The sequence below is a fragment of the Cydia pomonella genome, chromosome 14 (assembly GCF_033807575.1).
Source record: "Cydia pomonella isolate Wapato2018A chromosome 14, ilCydPomo1, whole genome shotgun sequence".
NCBI classification, from domain to species: Eukaryota; Metazoa; Arthropoda; class Insecta; order Lepidoptera; family Tortricidae; genus Cydia; species Cydia pomonella.
The window spans coordinates 352906-374040 of NC_084716.1; the positions used below are offsets into that span (position 1 = coordinate 352906).

At 49.2% G+C, this 21135-nt stretch overlaps 2 protein-coding genes across 2 annotated transcripts in view; one reads left to right on the forward strand and one right to left on the reverse strand.

The window, feature by feature from the left end:
• The window catches only part of LOC133524675 (kinesin-like protein Klp68D), a 54202-nt gene extending 39369 nt beyond the window's left edge, over window positions 1-14833 (forward strand). Inside the window, exons 5-10 of the mRNA XM_061860777.1 lie at window positions 1403-1596; window positions 12039-12203; window positions 12405-12541; window positions 12725-12889; window positions 14086-14447; window positions 14706-14833. Of these exons, the coding sequence (XP_061716761.1) occupies window positions 1403-1596; window positions 12039-12203; window positions 12405-12541; window positions 12725-12889; window positions 14086-14420 (996 nt within the window). The 3' untranslated portion in view covers window positions 14421-14447; window positions 14706-14833. The remainder of the gene's footprint in view (window positions 1-1402; window positions 1597-12038; window positions 12204-12404; window positions 12542-12724; window positions 12890-14085; window positions 14448-14705) is intronic.
• LOC133525308 (uncharacterized) lies at window positions 14573-21134 on the reverse strand. The gene is made up of 4 exons (XM_061861594.1): window positions 21126-21134; window positions 16569-21076; window positions 15354-15748; window positions 14573-14988 (listed from the first exon to the last, which is right to left on the reverse strand). Exons 1-4 carry the CDS (start codon window positions 21132-21134, stop codon window positions 14573-14575), a joined length of 5328 nt encoding a protein of 1775 aa, XP_061717578.1.
• Between the last annotated feature and the right edge of the window lies 1 nt (window position 21135).

Below are 21135 nucleotides of genomic sequence, written 5' to 3' on the forward strand. Positions count from 1 at the left end.
AGATCAAGGTTGTAATACTTGTAATGATGTCTGTTATGTCGTGCCCTAAATATTTTGCTAATTTCTTTACAAACACGAGGAAGGAAGGTTATTCAAAACACATTCAAAATTATGATTATGAAGCCAAAAAATGACCAATTTCTTAGCTTCATTCACTAAGCAAAAAAGCTAATAGGTGTACACATGCAACACTCTTAGCCACTTAGTACACTGGATCCGATTCGCACGTCGCTCCGATGTTTGAGCGAGACAACGCTATTTGCGTATCATAGTGAGATCACGCTCGCACGTCGGTCGCGCTTAGTGCCTTATTGTAGAGCTAATATCAGAAGATCAGAACTTTTCGGTGCGGCTCAGTTCGGCTGGTGGACTGAAAAAAGTTCACCTTCATTTGAGCTCGACCATGAGCTCGACGACTGATATTATGTATTTGCCATAAGGTTTACGAATTGTCAAACTTTGGACGATGTTCCAGAGTTCCAAACTATGTCATTTTCCAATAACAATTCTTAGACAAAGGATGGATGTATTTTACATAATCGAGGAATAAACCCACTTATTATTCAAACTCATCAATTGACGAGCAAACTTTGTATTCAACATAATTGGGTCAACAACATCACGAACAATCGAGTCCCGGGCGACTGAAGACCCTGCTGTTTGTGTTTACTTTTTGCCGAGCTCCAACGAAAATGACAAAAACAGAGCCATTACTTTTTATGACTGGTTGCGGTGATTGGTAAGTATAATTTCGCAAGGAACAAGGCTTTATAAACAGATCCTAAGATTCATTTAATTCTGTTTTCGGGAAAACTCCGAGGTAAAAGGTCCTATGTGCGCTCATTATTTGCATCTATTACATATTATGAAAACAGGCACCTCTTGGACTTGGAACCTATTTAAACTTCGTGGCAAACCAATAGGTATGCTGCTTATGACTACGGACCAGACAAAGAATGAAGGACTTTGCAGCAGGCTATCTGGAACCAAAGGAATTCAAAAGGCTACCCATAAGCTCCATCATCCGGACACATGGAAATGGTCAAAAAGGCTCTTGAGTAGCTAATGGGTCTTTCCTTAGGGGGCAACTACACAAAAGATCCCTATGGGTCGAAGTGTATCCGCAAGGGCCCCAGGAAATTAGAAGATAAGATAATATAAGATGACTACGGGCCAGGTTTTTCATGCATTAACCCTTCAAAAAAACTCTAGTAATGATTCAATACTATGTCATCATGTGTGCAATGTTTACAAACAATTGAGAGCGTTAAGATACCTTCTGCTGTCTACTTTCAGGCCCACTTTAGAACCCTAATGATCCTTGGCAAGTGGCAACAGATGTTGTTGTTGTGATGTATCATATATATAAGATTTTTAAAGAATCTTTTGTTTTTGTCGTCAGGAGCTGAATGGCTTCTACATCCCAGAGATGACCTCCATCGTGTGCAAGTCAGCCGCAGAAATGGCGCGCGCCCTGCGCACTGGCAACCGCGTCCGGGCTGCCGGTCGCACTGACATGAACGAGCACTCTTCTAGATCCCACGCCGTGTTCCTGGTCACGGTGGAGTCGCAGCACAAGCCCAGCAACCGTATCCGGTGAGTACATACACCGTGAGTCGGGGGTAAGTCACCGGCAATCGCGTGCGCTTTCTCTTTCACTCTACTCTGTACACTGCAAAGGGTATCTGGATTATCTGGAATATCTATGTGTGAGATATTTATGAGATGGGTAAGTCGGGCCACGATGCTTCAAAGCTAGAAAAAATTAACTAAATTTACGTTTAATTCGTAATAAATTGCTTACGCCTTTGTTACGACTGCTCCCAAGGATATCGATATACATGCAGTTCGCTAACCAAAGCATTCTTCTTCCTTTCATTTGTTGATTAGTAAAACTCAACTGAAATGAAAATGTAATTGGCCGTGATCCAATCCAATTGATCCTCGTATCACGACCCGTTGAAACTCACTCAGACAGCTAATTTAGTTTTAATTAACACAAGTTAATTACTCATCCCGACACTCATGTGTTGGATCGTTGCTCTCCGAGTTCGTGTTAATATCTCAACAATTGGCATCTCTTTTTATTGCTTATCTAATTGACTTAGACACATACAAGTATCGTCACGCTTTACCTAGGCAATTATAATTCCCTGATAATGATAACAATGTCGTCATTAAAATCAATTTGTCAAAAGTTATTGTTATAGAACATAGCATCATGCTATTGTCTTAACTAGGCATTTTGAAGTGGCAACGAGTGGGTGGGTAACTATTGAACAAGTGGACATGACCCAATTTAGAGATGATGCTATCTACATGACACACGGGATCGCTCGGGCAACCTTCAGTAGTGTCATGTCATCCTGGTGGATTACACATTAGCGTTGTCCTTGTGACTTAAATATTAGTTATTAAAATGATGGACTTTTGGGAGGATCGATGGAGCGATGATGAAGATTACTATTTGAGGTACTTACTCTTACTTATTTTACAACACACTTACTTCTTTGTAGCGCTATAAGAACGGGCCATATATACTCTGGCGAATTCACTTTGTCAGTATAAAAAGGTCTATGGAAGGACAACCCTTTCGCGCCTTCGTTTTTTAAAAGTGTCGCCCGTCGCCTTTTTCTACTGAAGGAAATGGCTTGCCAAACTATACCTACTTATTTTTATCCGGTTCGTCGTGCAAGACATTGCATTTGTTTATTGCATTGTTTTGCACTGAATAACGTCTATAACGATTGTTTCACTAGGGTCGATTATTTGTGTTTTTCTGAAACCGTACGGACATGCACACTCTTATAACACTTCGACAGCACAGGTCTAGACTTGAAGCGTGACGGCGGTGGACTCTTTACGTGTACAGTCGGACCAAGCTAACTCTGCATGCCATTTGCAAAGTGTGGCCATGTCATTACTAATGTCAAAACTTCTATGGCTATTCTTTTGTTCAAATCGGTGCAAAGTTAGCTAAAACGGACTGTAAAGTGTAAACCCTTTATTGCTTATCTTATTGACGTAAAAACCAATTCCTATGCAGATTGTTACATTAGATATTGCAATGGCCTAATTAGTTGTCAGTCAGTGTGTCGGTGTGATCGGGAAGTCACGGCGCGCGTTCCCGACGCGCCGCGTGCGCACAACAATGAAGTAAACATAAACAAGGTTCCGCCATTGATAAATATTGGTTGCGGCATTTGTGTTTCAATCCATATTAAACCGAAACCATTCAGGCAATAAACGTAACCAAGCTACCGAAGGGCTCAAAATGATGTCACTCATGCCGCATGCAGGCGCTCTTTACAATGTACTTATTATTGTTTATATATTTTTTGAACATCTCGCTTGCTTTGCGCTGCGTTCGCAAGTGAGCAATGGAGACTGGACAATTTTTTTTGGATAAGTGCCTAATTGATTGCAATGTTTGAAATTTAGAGAAGGTTAATAGAAGGTGTAAGAGAAATATTTGGGCAAGAGAAACACTTGTAGGAAATCCTCATACTGATTTTCTTGCCTCAAGCAAAATAAACTGTTTGTGTAACACCACATGACCTCATAACCTTTTTGAATTACGATTTTCGCGGTAGAACAAAGATAGCGAATTGACAATCACAGTTTTAATGATAAATAATTCAGAATGCGTAAGGACGCCGCAGCACATATATCTAGACGTCATTATAAGACGTTTGAGAAAAGTCGCTTGCCAACTGTAACACTATACATTTTCCGAGATATCGATCAACGTAAGTGAAGTACGTAAACGTATGCGCGCGTTGCAAGTTTCGATGTTTTTACAAACAGCGGAACTCCAATATTCATGTGTTTGTATAGTGTGTTTACGAAACGATTGGCAACCACGCGCTGCGTTGTTTTGTGCAATGTCGGTTAAAACAAAAGCGGTAATCAGCGGTTGGGTGCCTCGTTTGGGACCCCGGAAACCGCAAATCACGAAAATCTGAGTTAGTTACGTAAATTCTACTGATATCGTTATAAACGCGAAAGGGAGTATGGCTCTGTACGATAGATATGAAATATTTTTAAACTACGCGCCCTAGAATTTTGTAGTTGGTAACTTAGGAAGCTCTGTAATATCCACTAAACTAGAAGCCATTCAGGCGCCTTGCTTACTGTTGCTGCATTAGTAGGTGCTTCTAGAGTTTACTAGATAGTAGGTAGCAATTTTCTAAACTTCCCCGATTTCAAAGTTACCTCAATGCATCTAAGGTGTTTTTATACGGTAACAAATCCTGCACTGGCGTAGAATTCGCGGACATAAGTTACATAGTGTCTGCATATGCCTGAACGCGTAAGTACCTAAATGTCCATCAACGACCGCGTTTTACAAGGTTGCCCGTTTTACACCTTACTGCAAGGAGATAAGAGAATGGTCATGAAATAATGTTTACGAGTATATTGTGTGTTTAGCATGCAGACGTGCTCGCCAGACTTGGTGACAATTTGCATGCAGTGTTAATCATGCTACACGAGTTAAGTAAATTACTGCATCCTGTGTCAATGCGAGTCCTTTTGTTTACTTTGATTTTTTTATATCCTTTCTGAACGATTCAACGTCTCCCTGTCATAACAACATTTACGTATATAATTCTCATCCTCTAACAAAAACGAGGTCTAACAGCGGCAGATCACGAATTATGTTAATCATTCTGTACCCTCCCTACGCATGACGCCCGTTCTGTTTCTCGGTCTGTAGATTTTTCCTTAATTACTGCTCGGTGCAGAGGCAGTCGGCTAGCTCACCATACCACTGATGTAGGGCAAAGTCATTTTCAACAAACAACACAGAGGGCGGCGTGCCGTGAAGGTCGTGCTTCTTCCACCGGCCTCGCTCGCTCGACATTCGCCTGCTCGCGAATTTTCCGCATTCTACGGTACGAGTGCCCACTCGCTACTGGTGTTACCAAACAGGCTGTGGAGTCTTGCGTATCACTACCGAACCATTTTTGGCAAGTGTCGCCTAACTTCTTTGAAACTGGGATTTTCCGCATGTTACCCACGCCCTATGACGTTACCGAACAAGCTGCAGAGTCTAACGTAACAAACCATTTTTGGCAAATGTCGTCCAACTTCCTAGTTCCCACTCGTACTCTAGTCTAGTCTACCAACAGTACCAACCATTTGGCAATACTTGTCCGTCCTTCATTATGAACTCCCGATTTTCCGCATCGTCCCCCGCACCACAGACGTTACCAAGCAGCCTCTAGTACCTATTTTAGAACAAAAAAATATGAGAATAGACAAATCACAACGGGCAAAAATCCATAATTACAAGAATTACAAGCTACAGGTTGCACAGTTAACACATGTAAAAGTAGTTTTTCGTGGCAGGTCTTCTAACGGCAATTTTAATTAGTCAACTTACGCGACATATGATAACCGATAAGTGACGCCAACGTATGTAGAACGCTCGGCGGGTGGTCGCCCTCAAATCGATAGTAAAATGAGCAACATTACTGTAATGGGGTTACAATTCAGCAGAGCACATGTTATGAGTTATTACTGGCCGTCCAAATAAATAGGTACCTACTTACGTGTGGTGTAATAGCCATTAACGTTGCGTAATGAAAAAAAGCTAATGCGTTCCATTTACCATAGTGGCAACTTACCTACTTAATAGTAAGTTTAGGAATACGGAGAAAGGAAAATAAATAATACAAACAAAAAAGAAACACCGAAAAATTTAAAAATCAAGTTGAAGTTACGAATACGAATACTTATGAGTATTTAATTAGGTACATATTTAAATTGTTTTAATAGGGTTACATATAATTATAATTACGAGCAGATTATCACCTACTTCAATTATATTGGTTTTTATGTTACTTCATATATCCAGCAAATAACCGAACTGATTTCAGTTTTCAACGTAGGTATCAGAATGATTTGCTTAGTCGTTTTTTGTACTTACCTAGGTTAATAAATGCTGTGTATCCGAAGGTTGAGTCGCGTCCGGTGGATCGCAACGATGCCTAATCTAAGCAGCGAGCACTCAATTTAACGCCTGCTATCCACTCGCAAATCGCGAAAACAATGGCTAGGTTCACATTTTTCCCGTAAACCGTATACGGGATTTTATCGAATACCGTAGTGATAGCAACATTAGCAACATTTGTATGGCAACTTAGAAAATCGTTCACACGGATAGACGGCTTTCCCGCAGACGCCAAATTACTGTCACTACGATATTCGATAAAATCTCGTATACGGTATACGGGAAAAAATGAACGCCAAGTGAACCTTTTTTTTTTTAAGAGGGAAAATGCGTTTCGCATACCACCCAGACGCGAGGACGGGCCTGGGATGGTTATGTGGGACTCCCATATAGGCTGATGAGACTCATGGTTTACCCACTAAAACCCCTCTGTCGCCGCCTCAGTGCTATAGGGCGAGGTCCCAGGAACGCCGAAGTACTCTTCCGCAACCTCGCCAGCGGCCGTCCGGACTCGGACTCGACTCGTGGGGGCATATATATCACCCCTCCACCTCAGTGGGCCCGTTGATCATGCATCGCGCCCGCCTGCGCAGGGACCCTTGTGTAGGCGGCAGACGTCCCCGAGCCTGCCGCCCACAGGAACCCTTATGGGGGCAATCGGCGGTCGTATGCCAACCGCCTTCGCCCGACACGTTTGCGGCGCATTGGCTGGGAGGCCGGATCTTCCTCCCTGCCGCGCTCCGCCGCCTCCTTCTGCGCCATCACGTCCTCGCAGAAGGAGACCGCAGCCACCCATGGCCTCTCCCCACCAAGCATGGCTTTCACCACCGCTGGCACGCCAAGTGAACCTAGCCTAACCACTTCCAACGTTCCTACGTCAAGTGCACCATCGACGGCCTATTTCTGATAAAAGTAATAAAACTTAAGGCCTCTTATGCTGAAAGCCAATTGCGGCGTCGTGCTACACTCATCTTGTTTTTGTTTTATGTTTTCTATACAAGATGATTTAAGTGTCTCCCCATAATGTAAATTATTTAGTAATAATAATACTCGATTACGCAAGTTGATTCTATTAGCTAATAATTTCCAATTCGACGAATTAAGCTGGCATATCTACGCGTCGCGTGCGCCTGGTATTCTATATTTTCTTTTTTCTACCTGTATAGCCAATCTTGTAACCTGTAAGACTTAATCGTGAAAAACTACAAGTGTGTTAAATGGTTAACGATAATCCTCTCGTCAACTCCGACCTCGCGGCGGCGCGAGTATCGGAAAACAATTTGCACACACTTCAGGGACGCCCCGCCCAGACGTTAAACGTCAAAATAATGTTTGTATGTCATGCAATAAATAAATGTGCTGTAATTTCATTCGTTACTACTTTATCACTACCACTTATCACTTTTTTTCGTTACTTATAATATTACTTAAATATAAATGTAGAAAAATTTGCTTGACCGGTCCATCGTCGTCAAGACACAATTTGATGATCCTTATGCTTCATGTGCATGGGGCACATATGTGGTCAGTGTGGTTCTTAAAAACCCTTCTCTAATGGAAAGCCACATTTGTAAACATATTGCAACGGGATGAGTTTGAATAGTTACCAATGGTCATTACATTAAGTGTGTTGCTGTAGATCCTTGCTGTGGCAGTGGCATACCTACTTAGTTGCGGTCATTATGTTATAAAACTCATAAACGTTGTAAATACTTACAACCTCTTTATGTTGTAATGTAAATAATTAAAAACATAGTTTATGAATGTGACTATAGGTAAGTACCACACGGAAATTAAAGATTCCAAAAGCGAACTAACACTCAAACGAATGATTTGCACAAATATGGGCTCGCCATCTGCATATCGCCTGATGTAGGTACTGCGACCTCGTTCTAAACACTTCAAACATGCGTTTTTTTCCTTTTGTACTCACAGCAAAACTCTTGACTGACTATCGATGAACCTTATTTCTTTACAACAAGGCTTACGAATTGTCAGTTAACAGTGTGGACGATGGTATTTTACTCCTTTTTATCACTTGTCAATATGCCCGTCACTTTTGCGCTTATATACTTGTTAGAATGTGACAGACATGGTGACAAATGATAAAGAGCTGACCATCTTAGCCCTACAGCACTTCAATGTGTCAATTATATGACTAAAAATCACTACCGCAATTGATATCACTGATATCTAAATCAACTCCGGGACGCGGTGGCAGTTGTCTATATACAGACTGTATAGGATCATAATACAACTGCTTAGCAGTCATATTATCAATTTTGATACATAATAGTACAGCTGCTGTAATTTTTTTTCTTCCAAGGCAAAGATTCACGAACAAAATTGATTTACTCTTGTGTAGGTACGTATTACTTCGATTTTATTAATCATTTTAGGTATTGGCGTGCAACGGTACATAACTGGGTTTTAAACATTCCTTATTATCTACCTGAGGGCCTACCGCGAACACCGAAGTTCGCAAATTGCGGGCATCTTTCTCTGTCACTCTAATTACGCCTTAATTAGAGTAAAAGAGAAATATACTCTCAATTTGCTAACTTCGGTATTTGCGGTAGTCTCTCTCTGTTGCACAAAATAGATATTACAAGGCCTTTAACCGAAAGCTGGCTCAGTGGATAAGTTCATTAAGTTCTGAGTCATACATTAGAATATGATAATCGAAGCATCTTCCTTCCGCACATAATATAAGGCCATTAGCCGAGTTAGGAAGCCAAAGAGCATGTGGGCGCATTGCGAGGGTCATGGCTTCTATCGATTCAAAAAACGTGTTTTTCATTTAGTGAGCTCGTCCAAAGTATAGGTCGGTAATTTGATCTTTCCATTCGCGTAAGACTTGTAAAAGCGTTTTCACATTGTGTGATTCGATATTGGATAGAAGTAAAATGTATAAAATATGTGTTTTTCTGATTTCTTTAGTCATGTAAGAAATTTTTGTTGATAAAAAAAAATCCTTATGCTAAAAAGGTGGACTTAACGCCATACTGCACTCTTTAGCAGTAGTTTTTCTCATATTAGGGTTTATTTGTTTGTTTATTTCATCTCATTTTATTTCATTAGGTACCACCCGACATCCGATATCGGAGAGGCACTTCCGATGATTTCAGCCATATCGGAGCACCGTCAGCTGCCGGACAATGTGAAGTCGCTCTACCGCTGAGTATGCGTTAGGACACGGCCACTATTAACACGCTGTCAGTTCAGCAGCATTTTTTTGTGTGGGCGAATGTGTACGCGCCCGTCATATACTATTCGTCTGTGAAGGAAGAAATGACAGCCGCCGTGACAGTTGTGTCGCCGTCACAGACGACAAGCTGCCGCTTTACCGTCAGAAACACATTACAGTCATTGTAATTTACCAGCCACTCGACTGGCGGGCCGCCAGGAAATTGAGGAGGTTTTTAAACATGATGTATTTCACGCACAAATTACTCAGAATAAACGACCGGTTTTATGGCAGTTATGGCACTAAAATCTTAATATGTCTCTCAATATGAAAATTAAACGCTTCCAGGATCAATAAAGCTCTAGTCTAGTTCTAGACTTGAAGTCTCAAGCTGAAGTGTCTCAATAATCGAATCCAGCATCCGCGCCTGCGTACTCTAAAGGCGACTCGAATGTCAAATCTCAGTCGGGTCCCGGTTGAATCAGAGACGTTCGGTGCAAGCGCGTGGGCGCGCGGCCTTGCGGTTATAGGCTTTATTGTGTTCTGACAGGTGTTATAATAGATGACATAACTACTTCCTAAGTCGATTGATTTTCGACCGACGAGTTTGTTTAGACAGCACGATGTAAATATTTACTTTTTGTCGTTAGCAGTGCTTCGCGATTTTACTTCAGTACAAATGAGGATAAAGTTTGAATGGTATGTTTGTTTTACAGTTTTTGATTCACGGTCACCGTTGAGGAAATAGCTTATCGTGAATTTGTATGTTTGCAACGAAAATAACGCGAGTGACGCGATTCCTGAAGGAACCTATGTAAGTGCATGAATCAATGCCAACGTGCGTCACAGTCGTTTGCTTCTTCGAAACTATTTGATTTGCACCCCACGCGATTAGTAAAGTCTACAGTGTAGCAAGTATTAAGCGGGTCTTGTCATACCACAAATATATTAGTTACATTAGGTAAAGCAGTGGTATTTATGGCCAATATTTGAGTCTTGTCTGTATTGAAGATACAGTTATGTATCTCCAATACAGCACACCAAGTTTCAAATATGTCCTTGAACTAAATAAGACTATCGGATTGACCTAAATAACAATTCCTAGGTTAGCAGCGTGTTTATCGTCCCTGTGTAAGGTGGCATAGGAAATTTGGCAATACAATCGCTGTAGGTACCTACTAGATTATATGTACCTTCTATATTATACCTAACTCAAGCTTCCTCAATCAGACTTTTGAAATAGATTTGACGTCTAAGCGTTCACACCTATTTTTGAAACTTGTCTGACAAATTTTGACAACATACATTTCCCGAACGTTATGAAAACGGGCCACAACAGACGGATGTCACGGAAGCAAGCTGAAAGGAAGTGGCCAATAGAGTCGCGGGTCAACAACATCAAACTGCATTGGATTATTAGATGAGTCCCCTCGTAAAAAGACAACCTATATACTATGGCCATATTTAGGTACTTGCAGTTTACACGCCCGTCTGTTCCGATCCAAAAATATCGATATTGGAAGTCGTTAAGAGTGATGTGTTTACGTTGTCGACTTCTGGACTTATTAAATGAAACTTTGCATGAACTGAAAGATATAGAGCTCTACGTTTTGTTATCACTCACTAGGTACTTCGTGTTATTGAGTTGGTCTACCTATAGTACGTATATTATTTATTTGTTAAAATCTTTTTGGCACAATACCTACGTACAAATGGCAGACTTAGTGCCTTAAGGAATTCTCGAACCGAATAATTAACTAAAATATCTGCCTAAATCTGTTTAATATATCTTTAGATAAGTATCTGCTACTGGAGAAAATACATTTCGATTTGCAAATAATGCTGCCAAATATACACACTATACACGGCCGATGGAAAATGACGAAACATACCAATTAACGGACGACGTCATACATTATTAAGGCTTCGGGCGAGTTACAATAGTTTGACTTCAGTTCGACTATACACACATACTGAACGAATGGAAGAAAGGTGTTTACATTATTAAGCGTTTTTCAACTTGAAAGTTATACTCGTAACATAAGCATTTTAAACTTAAATGCCAATGAATGAGTGTTATTGTGTTAATTAAAGATTTTCAGACACAACGGCGAGAATACCTTTGTTTACCTTAATTTTCGACGTTGCAACACAAGTTTCACCGGCCATGGTCACTGATTACTGAAGTCCTAGCAAATGCTCTCGAAGCCTGTCCGGCAGTGTTTAAGCCTTTGTAAGGCAGAGGGGATATATTTCCCACCTGATTTTGAAATTTATTTTGCATATTTTTATTCCTGACACCCTTATGCCTTATAAAGGGTTAAACAGAAAAGTCGATATTCCCGTGATCTACATACATTAGAATTTCCCAATCCGTAGGTACTCTATTTATAAAAGGGCATTGCGAAATATTTGTCTAGGTATATTTATGTAATATTTTTTTGTAAATAATTTTGCAAAACACTGTTAACAGGCAATTAGAGAACCTGTTATAGCAAACATCCCAGCCCCGATGCGTATGTTCTCCTCTAGTTACAGCATTTTCTTAGATTCTCCCGTTAGTACAGTCAGCTTCAAAAGTAGCGGATTAGACTTACGCGTTAAAAATATCTACCATTTTCAAATAAGAAGAAATATGTCTTTATATGTAGAACATTTATAGATTGACACATAATTTTGAGCACGAACTGTAGAGATATATTTCTATTGGGAAAGTATTCCAGGATGGCAGATACCTACATTTAGCGCGTCGTTTCACCAGTTTCTATTGATGCTGACTGTACAAACACAAAATTCGTATAAAGTCCACCGATGGTCCATCAAGTGTTGCTGATAATACCCCTGCTATATAAAGTAGGTTTTTTCTTTTAAATAAACAGTTCTTATTCTTGTTAGCGTCGGCAAGCTGAACCTGGTGGACCTGGCGGGCAGCGAGCGGCAGCGCAAGACCGGCGCTGGCGGCGAGAGGCTCCGAGAAGCGGCCAGGATCAACCAGGCGCTGTCATCGCTGGGAAATGTCATCTCAGCGCTGGCTGAGAACAGCCCTCATGTGCCCTACCGGTGAGTACAGAACTCCGATTGAGAGACGATCCCGCTGAGCCGACTTATATATAGTAGGGTACCGGGGGAACGAAGCGCGTCGCCGAGCGCATATGAATCCTGAAGTTTAAAACTTCATAGTTTAATTGGCAAACCACTGGAGTGCTAGTATTTGCAATAGGTACACCAGTTGTGGAAATCATGCGTTCGCTCGTGTCGCAGGGACTCGAAGCTCACACGCATCCTGCAGGACTCGCTGGGCGGCAACAGCAAGACCATCATGATCGCAGCGGTAGGGCCGGCCGCTTACAACTACGACGAGACCATTACCACACTGCGATATGCTCATCGAGCTAAAGGTATTCGAATTATTGCCTAAAACACTGAAAGTCAACTCGTAAGCTAGACAGTCACCAAGAACATCATGTTTGTTTCAATTTTTATATAAAAGGTTATTAAGGTGACGTTGTGAACATTATTTTATTTTTTTAATACCCTTTATTTATTAACTTGGATTTATTCAACGTATGATTCTTTGACAGCGATAAAGAACAAGCCGATCCGCAACGAAGACCCGAAGGACGCCAAACTGCGCGAGTACCAAGCGGAAATAGAGAGACTCCGCGCGCTCATCGAGCAGCGCCGCGCCGCGGAGAGGCGCCCGCGCCGCGCGCCGCGCCCCGCGCCCGGCGCGCGCCCGCAGCCAGGTCGGCCGCTACCACAGTCTAAGAAATAATACAGTCGGTCGACGAAGCATCTAGACGGGCCAACCGTGCGTCCATTTTGAAATCCAAGATGGCGGACATTATTTTTTCTTAAAAATCGATATGGGTGTCATCTCCAAGGTTCCTTGGGGTTCCGATGACGAAAATGACATCAATTTTGAAATTCAAGATGGCGGACATTAATTTTTCTTAAAAATCGATATGGGTGTCGTCTCCAAGGTTCCTCGGGGTTCCGATTACGAAAATGACGTCCATTTTGAAATCCAAGATGGCGGACATTAACTTTTCTTAAAAATCGATATGGGTGTCATCTCTGAGGTTCCTCGGGGTTCCGATTAAGAAAATAACGTCAATTTTGGGGGTTTTTTGTGGATGCAGATTTCAAAAATAGAGTCCATTTTAGAATTAAAGATGGTTCACATCACTGCTACACACATCGACACCCATTTCAATAAGTGACGTCCGCTATCTTTATTTTCAAAATAAACGCCATTTTAGAAATCTACATCCCCAAAAACCCAGAACACAACACCCATGACGACTTTTTCAAAAAAGTGACGTTCGCCATCTTTATTTCCAAAATGGACGCAATTTATAAAATAAGTACACATACATACATGAAACCTAAAAACATTTCCCTCCTCTTTTGGGCAGTTGTGTAAGTCTGTGACAACCCTAGGTAGGTACGGTGACCTTGAGCGGTGTCGGCATTTACGCAAACATCAAAGGCGTCGGCCCACTGTTACTTTTTACACTGTGCCGCTACCATCCTCGCCCCATTCTTGCACGTTGCCTTTTAAAAGACCACGGGATACGTTTTTTGATAAAATTCACTGCTTCAGGGTAACTGCCGTGTAACCGTCGTTTCCTTAGTAAACGATTGTGCTTCATAGGTACAGAATTTATCTATACCAAAGAATGTACATACTTTTAATACGAAAACGATTAGAGTAGTTTATGAATTTTTTTTGCGATTTTTTTTTACGGAAAATATTTCCATACAGAAAAACTCTCGATCAATGAAGACTTTGAACGCAATATTTCCAGCTTAAATACGTTGGTAGGTATAAAGAAATAAAAAAAACCTTACCTTACCTTTATACCTACGCTTTAAATTAGCTTAACCGAGATATCCAGAATTTCGGTAGTAAAATAAGATCTAGGTATCTCACTTCCAGCGGAAGAAGACAGCATAGACGCCGCCAGCCTCGAAAGCGAGCACATTCTCGCCGAATCCACCATCGAGCAGGAGAAATGCAGGACCGAGGAGCTCGAGCAACAGATCCGGCAACTAGAAGAGCGACTAGTCTCCGGCGGAGGCGACGGGGACCTGCTGGACGATCTACGTCAGTCCCGAGCTGTGCTCGACGCCAGGAACATGGAGATAGCGGAGAGGAAGAAGAGAGAGGTGGAAATGCAGCAGAAGATTGATTTAGAAGAAGAGACTACAGCTTCCGTTACTCAGACTTTTGCGTCGTTGCAACAGGAGGTGGATCACAAGACACAGCGGTAAATAAATATTATTCTAGAGTTAGTGTCTGTCTGGTGTTGTACGAAGTCATAGCGTTGCGCCTTGTTTTCTTTTTAGATTCTTGAAGATTTAGGTTTTTTTTTATCGTATGGCATATGTATGTTACTGGATTAAGTACATAGATAAACTTATAATTAGAATTTCGCCCTTCCTAGGTACGCGACCGCTTCTTCTGATAGGATCTTAAAATCATCTACATGGCCTGTGTATCCAGTAAGGGGGCACTCCAGAATGATGTGGTTGATGGTCTGGTCTGGGTGCCCGCAGTTACAGGCAGGAGAGGAGCTCCAGCCCCATTTGGACCAGTGGTGGCCGCAGTTGCCAACTCCTGTTCTTAAGCGGTTAAGAGCAGACCACACCCGGCGCGGTTCCTTGAATCCCACTGGGGATACTCGCAGGGGTAGAGCAGAGAAGGGGTTTGCGTGGTCCCTGAGGGCTTCCCATTCTGCGGTCCATGCCTCCTCCAGGGTACGGGTGGTCAGGGAGTTTTCAATCCGTAATGCAGGCGGGTTTCGGGATTTAAGACGTTTTCTTCCGAAGCCCTCGAGGTCTTGGTGAATTTTAGTTCAGGACTACAGTGCGCTTTCACTAGTTCGCGTTGGAGGCATTTTTCTCTTCGCAGGCGCGCAGGGGCTATGTTGCTAAGAGCGGGGAGCCAGTGGATGGGTGTTGGCTTAAGGCATCCCGTTATTAGACGGAGAGTCTGGTTAAGCTGCGTGTCGATGGCTGAGGTATGAACACTATTTATCCAGACTGGAGCGCAGTACTCGGCCGTCGAGTAAACCAGTGCCAGCGCCGTGGTTCGGAGACACGAGGCAGAGGCTCCTCAAGTTGTCCCTGTTAATTTTTGCACTAGACTATTCCTGGTCTGCAGTTTAGCTGATACTTTTTGTAGGTGACACTTGTAAGTAAGACTTCTGTCTAGAGTAACTCCAAGGTACTTGGGGTGCGGATTATGTTTAAGTATTGTGCCCTTAAACTTGACGGTCAGTGTTCTTTCTGCAAGCTTATTGTTAAGATGGAAGCAGCAGACTTCCGTCTTGCTTGGGTTAGGGCAGAGGCGCCACCGGGTGAAAAAGTCATCAAGGGCTTCCAGGTCTCTTTGTAGAATTGGTTCGATGGAATCCGTTTTGTGGTGTTGAGTGATCAGAGCCAGGTCGTCGGCATATCCGAATTTACGTGACACAGTATTGGGAAGGTCATGCACGTAGATATTAAACAGGAGAGGGGCTAGGACAGAACCCTGCGGTAGCCCGTTGTTTAGTGTTCTGACGCTGCTGGTTTCATCACCCAGGAAAACCTGTATCGGCCTATTAGTAAAAGTGTTTTCAATAAACCTGTAGATTTTTATGCATGGGATTATTTTCAACAGTTTATATAGCAATCCCTGGCGCCAGACTGTATCATATGCGGCAGTCAGGTCGATAAAAACCGCGGATGATTTGAGGTTCTTATTAAACCCGTTTTCGACATGTGTTGTGAGAGCGAGCTCCTGATCACAACAGCTACGGTTAGGTCTAAAACCAGCCTGTTCCTGGGGGATGATTGCGTTAACGGAATCATGGATGCGATTGTGGACTAGTCTCTCCAGTAATTTGTATACAACGCTTAAGAGAGCGATCGGTCTATAGCTCTCTGCTCTGTCATCAGGCTTTCCTGGTTTGAGGACAGCGATTACCCTGGCTCGTTTTAGTGATGTAGGCATCTTCCCGGAATCCATTATGAATAAGGAATTCAGGAAATATACCATCCTCTCCACAAGCTTTGTTCGTTGAGATGTGGCTTAAAGCTATTGTGACCTCATCTACCGTAAAGGGTCTACTGTATGTGGCGTTGGGTGCAGCACTAGATTTGAGTGCAGAGAGTTCTTTACGTACATTCCTGGTGTGGCATTTGTAGTTTGGCGCCCTAGACATCCTTATCATCCTGTCTGCGATTGCGTTGGGGCTTACTTAGATTTAGGTATCAATAGTTTTTACCATCAGTAAATTTTACCACTGCAAAACTTAAACAACGAAAGCAATAAAAAAAACTCTGTTTCGACGCAAATAAAGGTTTTCGGATTGGGAATAAATATGTGAAATTGGTTGCAAAAATATTCAAATATCCTTTACGTCCTTACCTACTTACTCCAATTTCAGATTAAAGAAATGCGTGACCAAATACGCGGCTCTCCGCGAAGAGATGGTGGAGCTCCGCGAGGCGCACGACGGCGAGCGGCGCGAGCACGAGGCGCTGCAGGCCGCGCTGGTGGCGGGGCTCCGGCGCAGGCTGCTCCTGGCCGACTCCTTCGTGCCGCTGGCGGGCCGCGCGCAGGTCGCGCGCCTGGCGTACGACGACGACCAGGACGCCTGGACTAGAGCCGTGCCGGACAGGTGACTACTCTCGGTGTAGGCGCACGGCGGCGAGCGGCGCGAGCACGAGGCGCTGCAGGCCGCGCTGGTGGCGGGGCTCCGGCGCAGGCTGCTCCTGGCCGACTCCTTCGTGCCGCTGGCGGGCCGCGCGCAGGTCGCGCGCCTGGCGTACGACGACGACCAGGACGCCTGGACTAGAGCCGTGCCGGACAGGTGACTACTCTCGGTGTAGGCGCACGGCGGCGAGCGGCGCGAGCACGAGGCGCTGCAGGCCGCGCTGGTGGCGGGGCTCCGGCGCAGGCTGCTCCTGGCCGACTCCTTCGTGCCGCTGGCGGGCCGCGCGCAGGTCGCGCGCCTGGCGTACGACGACGACCAGGACGCCTGGACTAGAGCCGTGCCGGACAGGTGACTACTCTCGGTGTAGGCGCACGACGGCGAGCGGCGCGAGCACGAGGCGCTGCAGGCCGCGCTGGTGGCGGGGCTCCGGCGCAGGCTGCTCCTGGCCGACTCCTTCGTGCCGCTGGCGGGCCGCGCGCAGGTCGCGCGCCTGGCGTACGACGACGACCAGGACGCCTGGACTAGAGCCGTGCCGGACAGGTGACTACTCTCGGTGTAGGCGCACGGCGGCGAGCGGCGCGAGCACGAGGCGCTGCAGGCCGCGCTGGTGGCGGGGCTCCGGCGCAGGCTGCTCCTGGCCGACTCCTTCGTGCCGCTGGCGGGCCGCGCGCAGGTCGCGCGCCTGGCGTACGACGACGACCAGGACGCCTGGACTAGAGCCGTGCCGGACAGGTGACTACTCTCGGTGTAGGCGCACGGCGGCGAGCGGCGCGAGCACGAGGCGCTGCAGGCCGCGCTGGTGGCGGGGCTCCGGCGCAGGCTGCTCCTGGCCGACTCCTTCGTGCCGCTGGCGGGCCGCGCGCAGGTCGCGCGCCTGGCGTACGACGACGACCAGGACGCCTGGACTAGAGCCGTGCCGGACAGGTGACTACTCTCGGTGTAGGCGCACGGCGGCGAGCGGCGCGAGCACGAGGCGCTGCAGGCCGCGCTGGTGGCGGGGCTCCGGCGCAGGCTGCTCCTGGCCGACTCCTTCGTGCCGCTGGCGGGCCGCGCGCAGGTCGCGCGCCTGGCGTACGACGACGACCAGGACGCCTGGACTAGAGCCGTGCCGGACAGGTGACTACTCTCGGTGTAGGCGCACGGCGGCGAGCGGCGCGAGCACGAGGCGCTGCAGGCCGCGCTGGTGGCGGGGCTCCGGCGCAGGCTGCTCCTGGCCGACTCCTTCGTGCCGCTGGCGGGCCGCGCGCAGGTCGCGCGCCTGGCGTACGACGACGACCAGGACGCCTGGACTAGAGCCGTGCCGGACAGGTGACTACTCTCGGTGTAGGCGCACGGCGGCGAGCGGCGCGAGCACGAGGCGCTGCAGGCCGCGCTGGTGGCGGGGCTCCGGCGCAGGCTGCTCCTGGCCGACTCCTTCGTGCCGCTGGCGGGCCGCGCGCAGGTCGCGCGCCTGGCGTACGACGACGACCAGGACGCCTGGACTAGAGCCGTGCCGGACAGGTGACTACTCTCGGTGTAGGCGCACGGCGGCGAGCGGCGCGAGCACGAGGCGCTGCAGGCCGCGCTGGTGGCGGGGCTCCGGCGCAGGCTGCTCCTGGCCGACTCCTTCGTGCCGCTGGCGGGCCGCGCGCAGGTCGCGCGCCTGGCGTACGACGACGACCAGGACGCCTGGACTAGAGCCGTGCCGGACAGGTGACTACTCTCGGTGTAGGCGCACGGCGGCGAGCGGCGCGAGCACGAGGCGCTGCAGGCCGCGCTGGTGGCGGGGCTCCGGCGCAGGCTGCTCCTGGCCGACTCCTTCGTGCCGCTGGCGGGCCGCGCGCAGGTCGCGCGCCTGGCGTACGACGACGACCAGGACGCCTGGACTAGAGCCGTGCCGGACAGGTGACTACTCTCGGTGTAGGCGCACGGCGGCGAGCGGCGCGAGCACGAGGCGCTGCAGGCCGCGCTGGTGGCGGGGCTCCGGCGCAGGCTGCTCCTGGCCGACTCCTTCGTGCCGCTGGCGGGCCGCGCGCAGGTCGCGCGCCTGGCGTACGACGACGACCAGGACGCCTGGACTAGAGCCGTGCCGGACAGGTGACTACTCTCGGTGTAGGCGCACGGCGGCGAGCGGCGCGAGCACGAGGCGCTGCAGGCCGCGCTGGTGGCGGGGCTCCGGCGCAGGCTGCTCCTGGCCGACTCCTTCGTGCCGCTGGCGGGCCGCGCGCAGGTCGCGCGCCTGGCGTACGACGACGACCAGGACGCCTGGACTAGAGCCGTGCCGGACAGGTGACTACTCTCGGTGTAGGCGCACGGCGGCGAGCGGCGCGAGCACGAGGCGCTGCAGGCCGCGCTGGTGGCGGGGCTCCGGCGCAGGCTGCTCCTGGCCGACTCCTTCGTGCCGCTGGCGGGCCGCGCGCAGGTCGCGCGCCTGGCGTACGACGACGACCAGGACGCCTGGACTAGAGCCGTGCCGGACAGGTGACTACTCTCGGTGTAGGCGCACGGCGGCGAGCGGCGCGAGCACGAGGCGCTGCAGGCCGCGCTGGTGGCGGGGCTCCGGCGCAGGCTGCTCCTGGCCGACTCCTTCGTGCCGCTGGCGGGCCGCGCGCAGGTCGCGCGCCTGGCGTACGACGACGACCAGGACGCCTGGACTAGAGCCGTGCCGGACAGGTGACTACTCTCGGTGTAGGCGCACGGCGGCGAGCGGCGCGAGCACGAGGCGCTGCAGGCCGCGCTGGTGGCGGGGCTCCGGCGCAGGCTGCTCCTGGCCGACTCCTTCGTGCCGCTGGCGGGCCGCGCGCAGGTCGCGCGCCTGGCGTACGACGACGACCAGGACGCCTGGACTAGAGCCGTGCCGGACAGGTGACTACTCTCGGTGTAGGCGCACGGCGGCGAGCGGCGCGAGCACGAGGCGCTGCAGGCCGCGCTGGTGGCGGGGCTCCGGCGCAGGCTGCTCCTGGCCGACTCCTTCGTGCCGCTGGCGGGCCGCGCGCAGGTCGCGCGCCTGGCGTACGACGACGACCAGGACGCCTGGACTAGAGCCGTGCCGGACAGGTGACTACTCTCGGTGTAGGCGCACGGCGGCGAGCGGCGCGAGCACGAGGCGCTGCAGGCCGCGCTGGTGGCGGGGCTCCGGCGCAGGCTGCTCCTGGCCGACTCCTTCGTGCCGCTGGCGGGCCGCGCGCAGGTCGCGCGCCTGGCGTACGACGACGACCAGGACGCCTGGACTAGAGCCGTGCCGGACAGGTGACTACTCTCGGTGTAGGCGCACGGCGGCGAGCGGCGCGAGCACGAGGCGCTGCAGGCCGCGCTGGTGGCGGGGCTCCGGCGCAGGCTGCTCCTGGCCGACTCCTTCGTGCCGCTGGCGGGCCGCGCGCAGGTCGCGCGCCTGGCGTACGACGACGACCAGGACGCCTGGACTAGAGCCGTGCCGGACAGGTGACTACTCTCGGTGTAGGCGCACGGCGGCGAGCGGCGCGAGCACGAGGCGCTGCAGGCCGCGCTGGTGGCGGGGCTCCGGCGCAGGCTGCTCCTGGCCGACTCCTTCGTGCCGCTGGCGGGCCGCGCGCAGGTCGCGCGCCTGGCGTACGACGACGACCAGGACGCCTGGACTAGAGCCGTGCCGGACAGGTGACTACTCTCGGTGTAGGCGCACGGCGGCGAGCGGCGCGAGCACGAGGCGCTGCAGGCCGCGCTGGTGGCGGGGCTCCGGCGCAGGCTGCTCCTGGCCGACTCCTTCGTGCCGCTGGCGGGCCGCGCGCAGGTCGCGCGCCTGGCGTACGACGACGACCAGGACGCCTGGACTAGAGCCGTGCCGGACAGGTGACTACTCTCGGTGTAGGCGCACGGCGGCGAGCGGCGCGAGCACGAGGCGCTGCAGGCCGCGCTGGTGGCGGGGCTCCGGCGCAGGCTGCTCCTGGCCGACTCCTTCGTGCCGCTGGCGGGCCGCGCGCAGGTCGCGCGCCTGGCGTACGACGACGACCAGGACGCCTGGACTAGAGCCGTGCCGGACAGGTGACTACTCTCGGTGTAGGCGCACGGCGGCGAGCGGCGCGAGCACGAGGCGCTGCAGGCCGCGCTGGTGGCGGGGCTCCGGCGCAGGCTGCTCCTGGCCGACTCCTTCGTGCCGCTGGCGGGCCGCGCGCAGGTCGCGCGCCTGGCGTACGACGACGACCAGGACGCCTGGACTAGAGCCGTGCCGGACAGGTGACTACTCTCGGTGTAGGCGCACGGCGGCGAGCGTTTCTGCGTGTGGGTGTCATTAGATATAAATCCAGCTGATCGTTGCTATGACACAATTCATT

Bases quoted from the DNA above. Each gene is read 5' to 3' on its own strand.
- LOC133525308 (XM_061861594.1), bottom strand. The intron at 15,749-16,568 runs GTAAGTAGGTAA...TTTTACTAATAG, and splicing joins TTCTTTAATCTGAAATTGGA to GCCGATACAGGTTTTCCTGG. The intron at 14,989-15,353 runs GTCTTACTTACA...AAATTCACCAAG, and splicing joins TGGAGTTACTCTAGACAGAA to ACCTCGAGGGCTTCGGAAGA.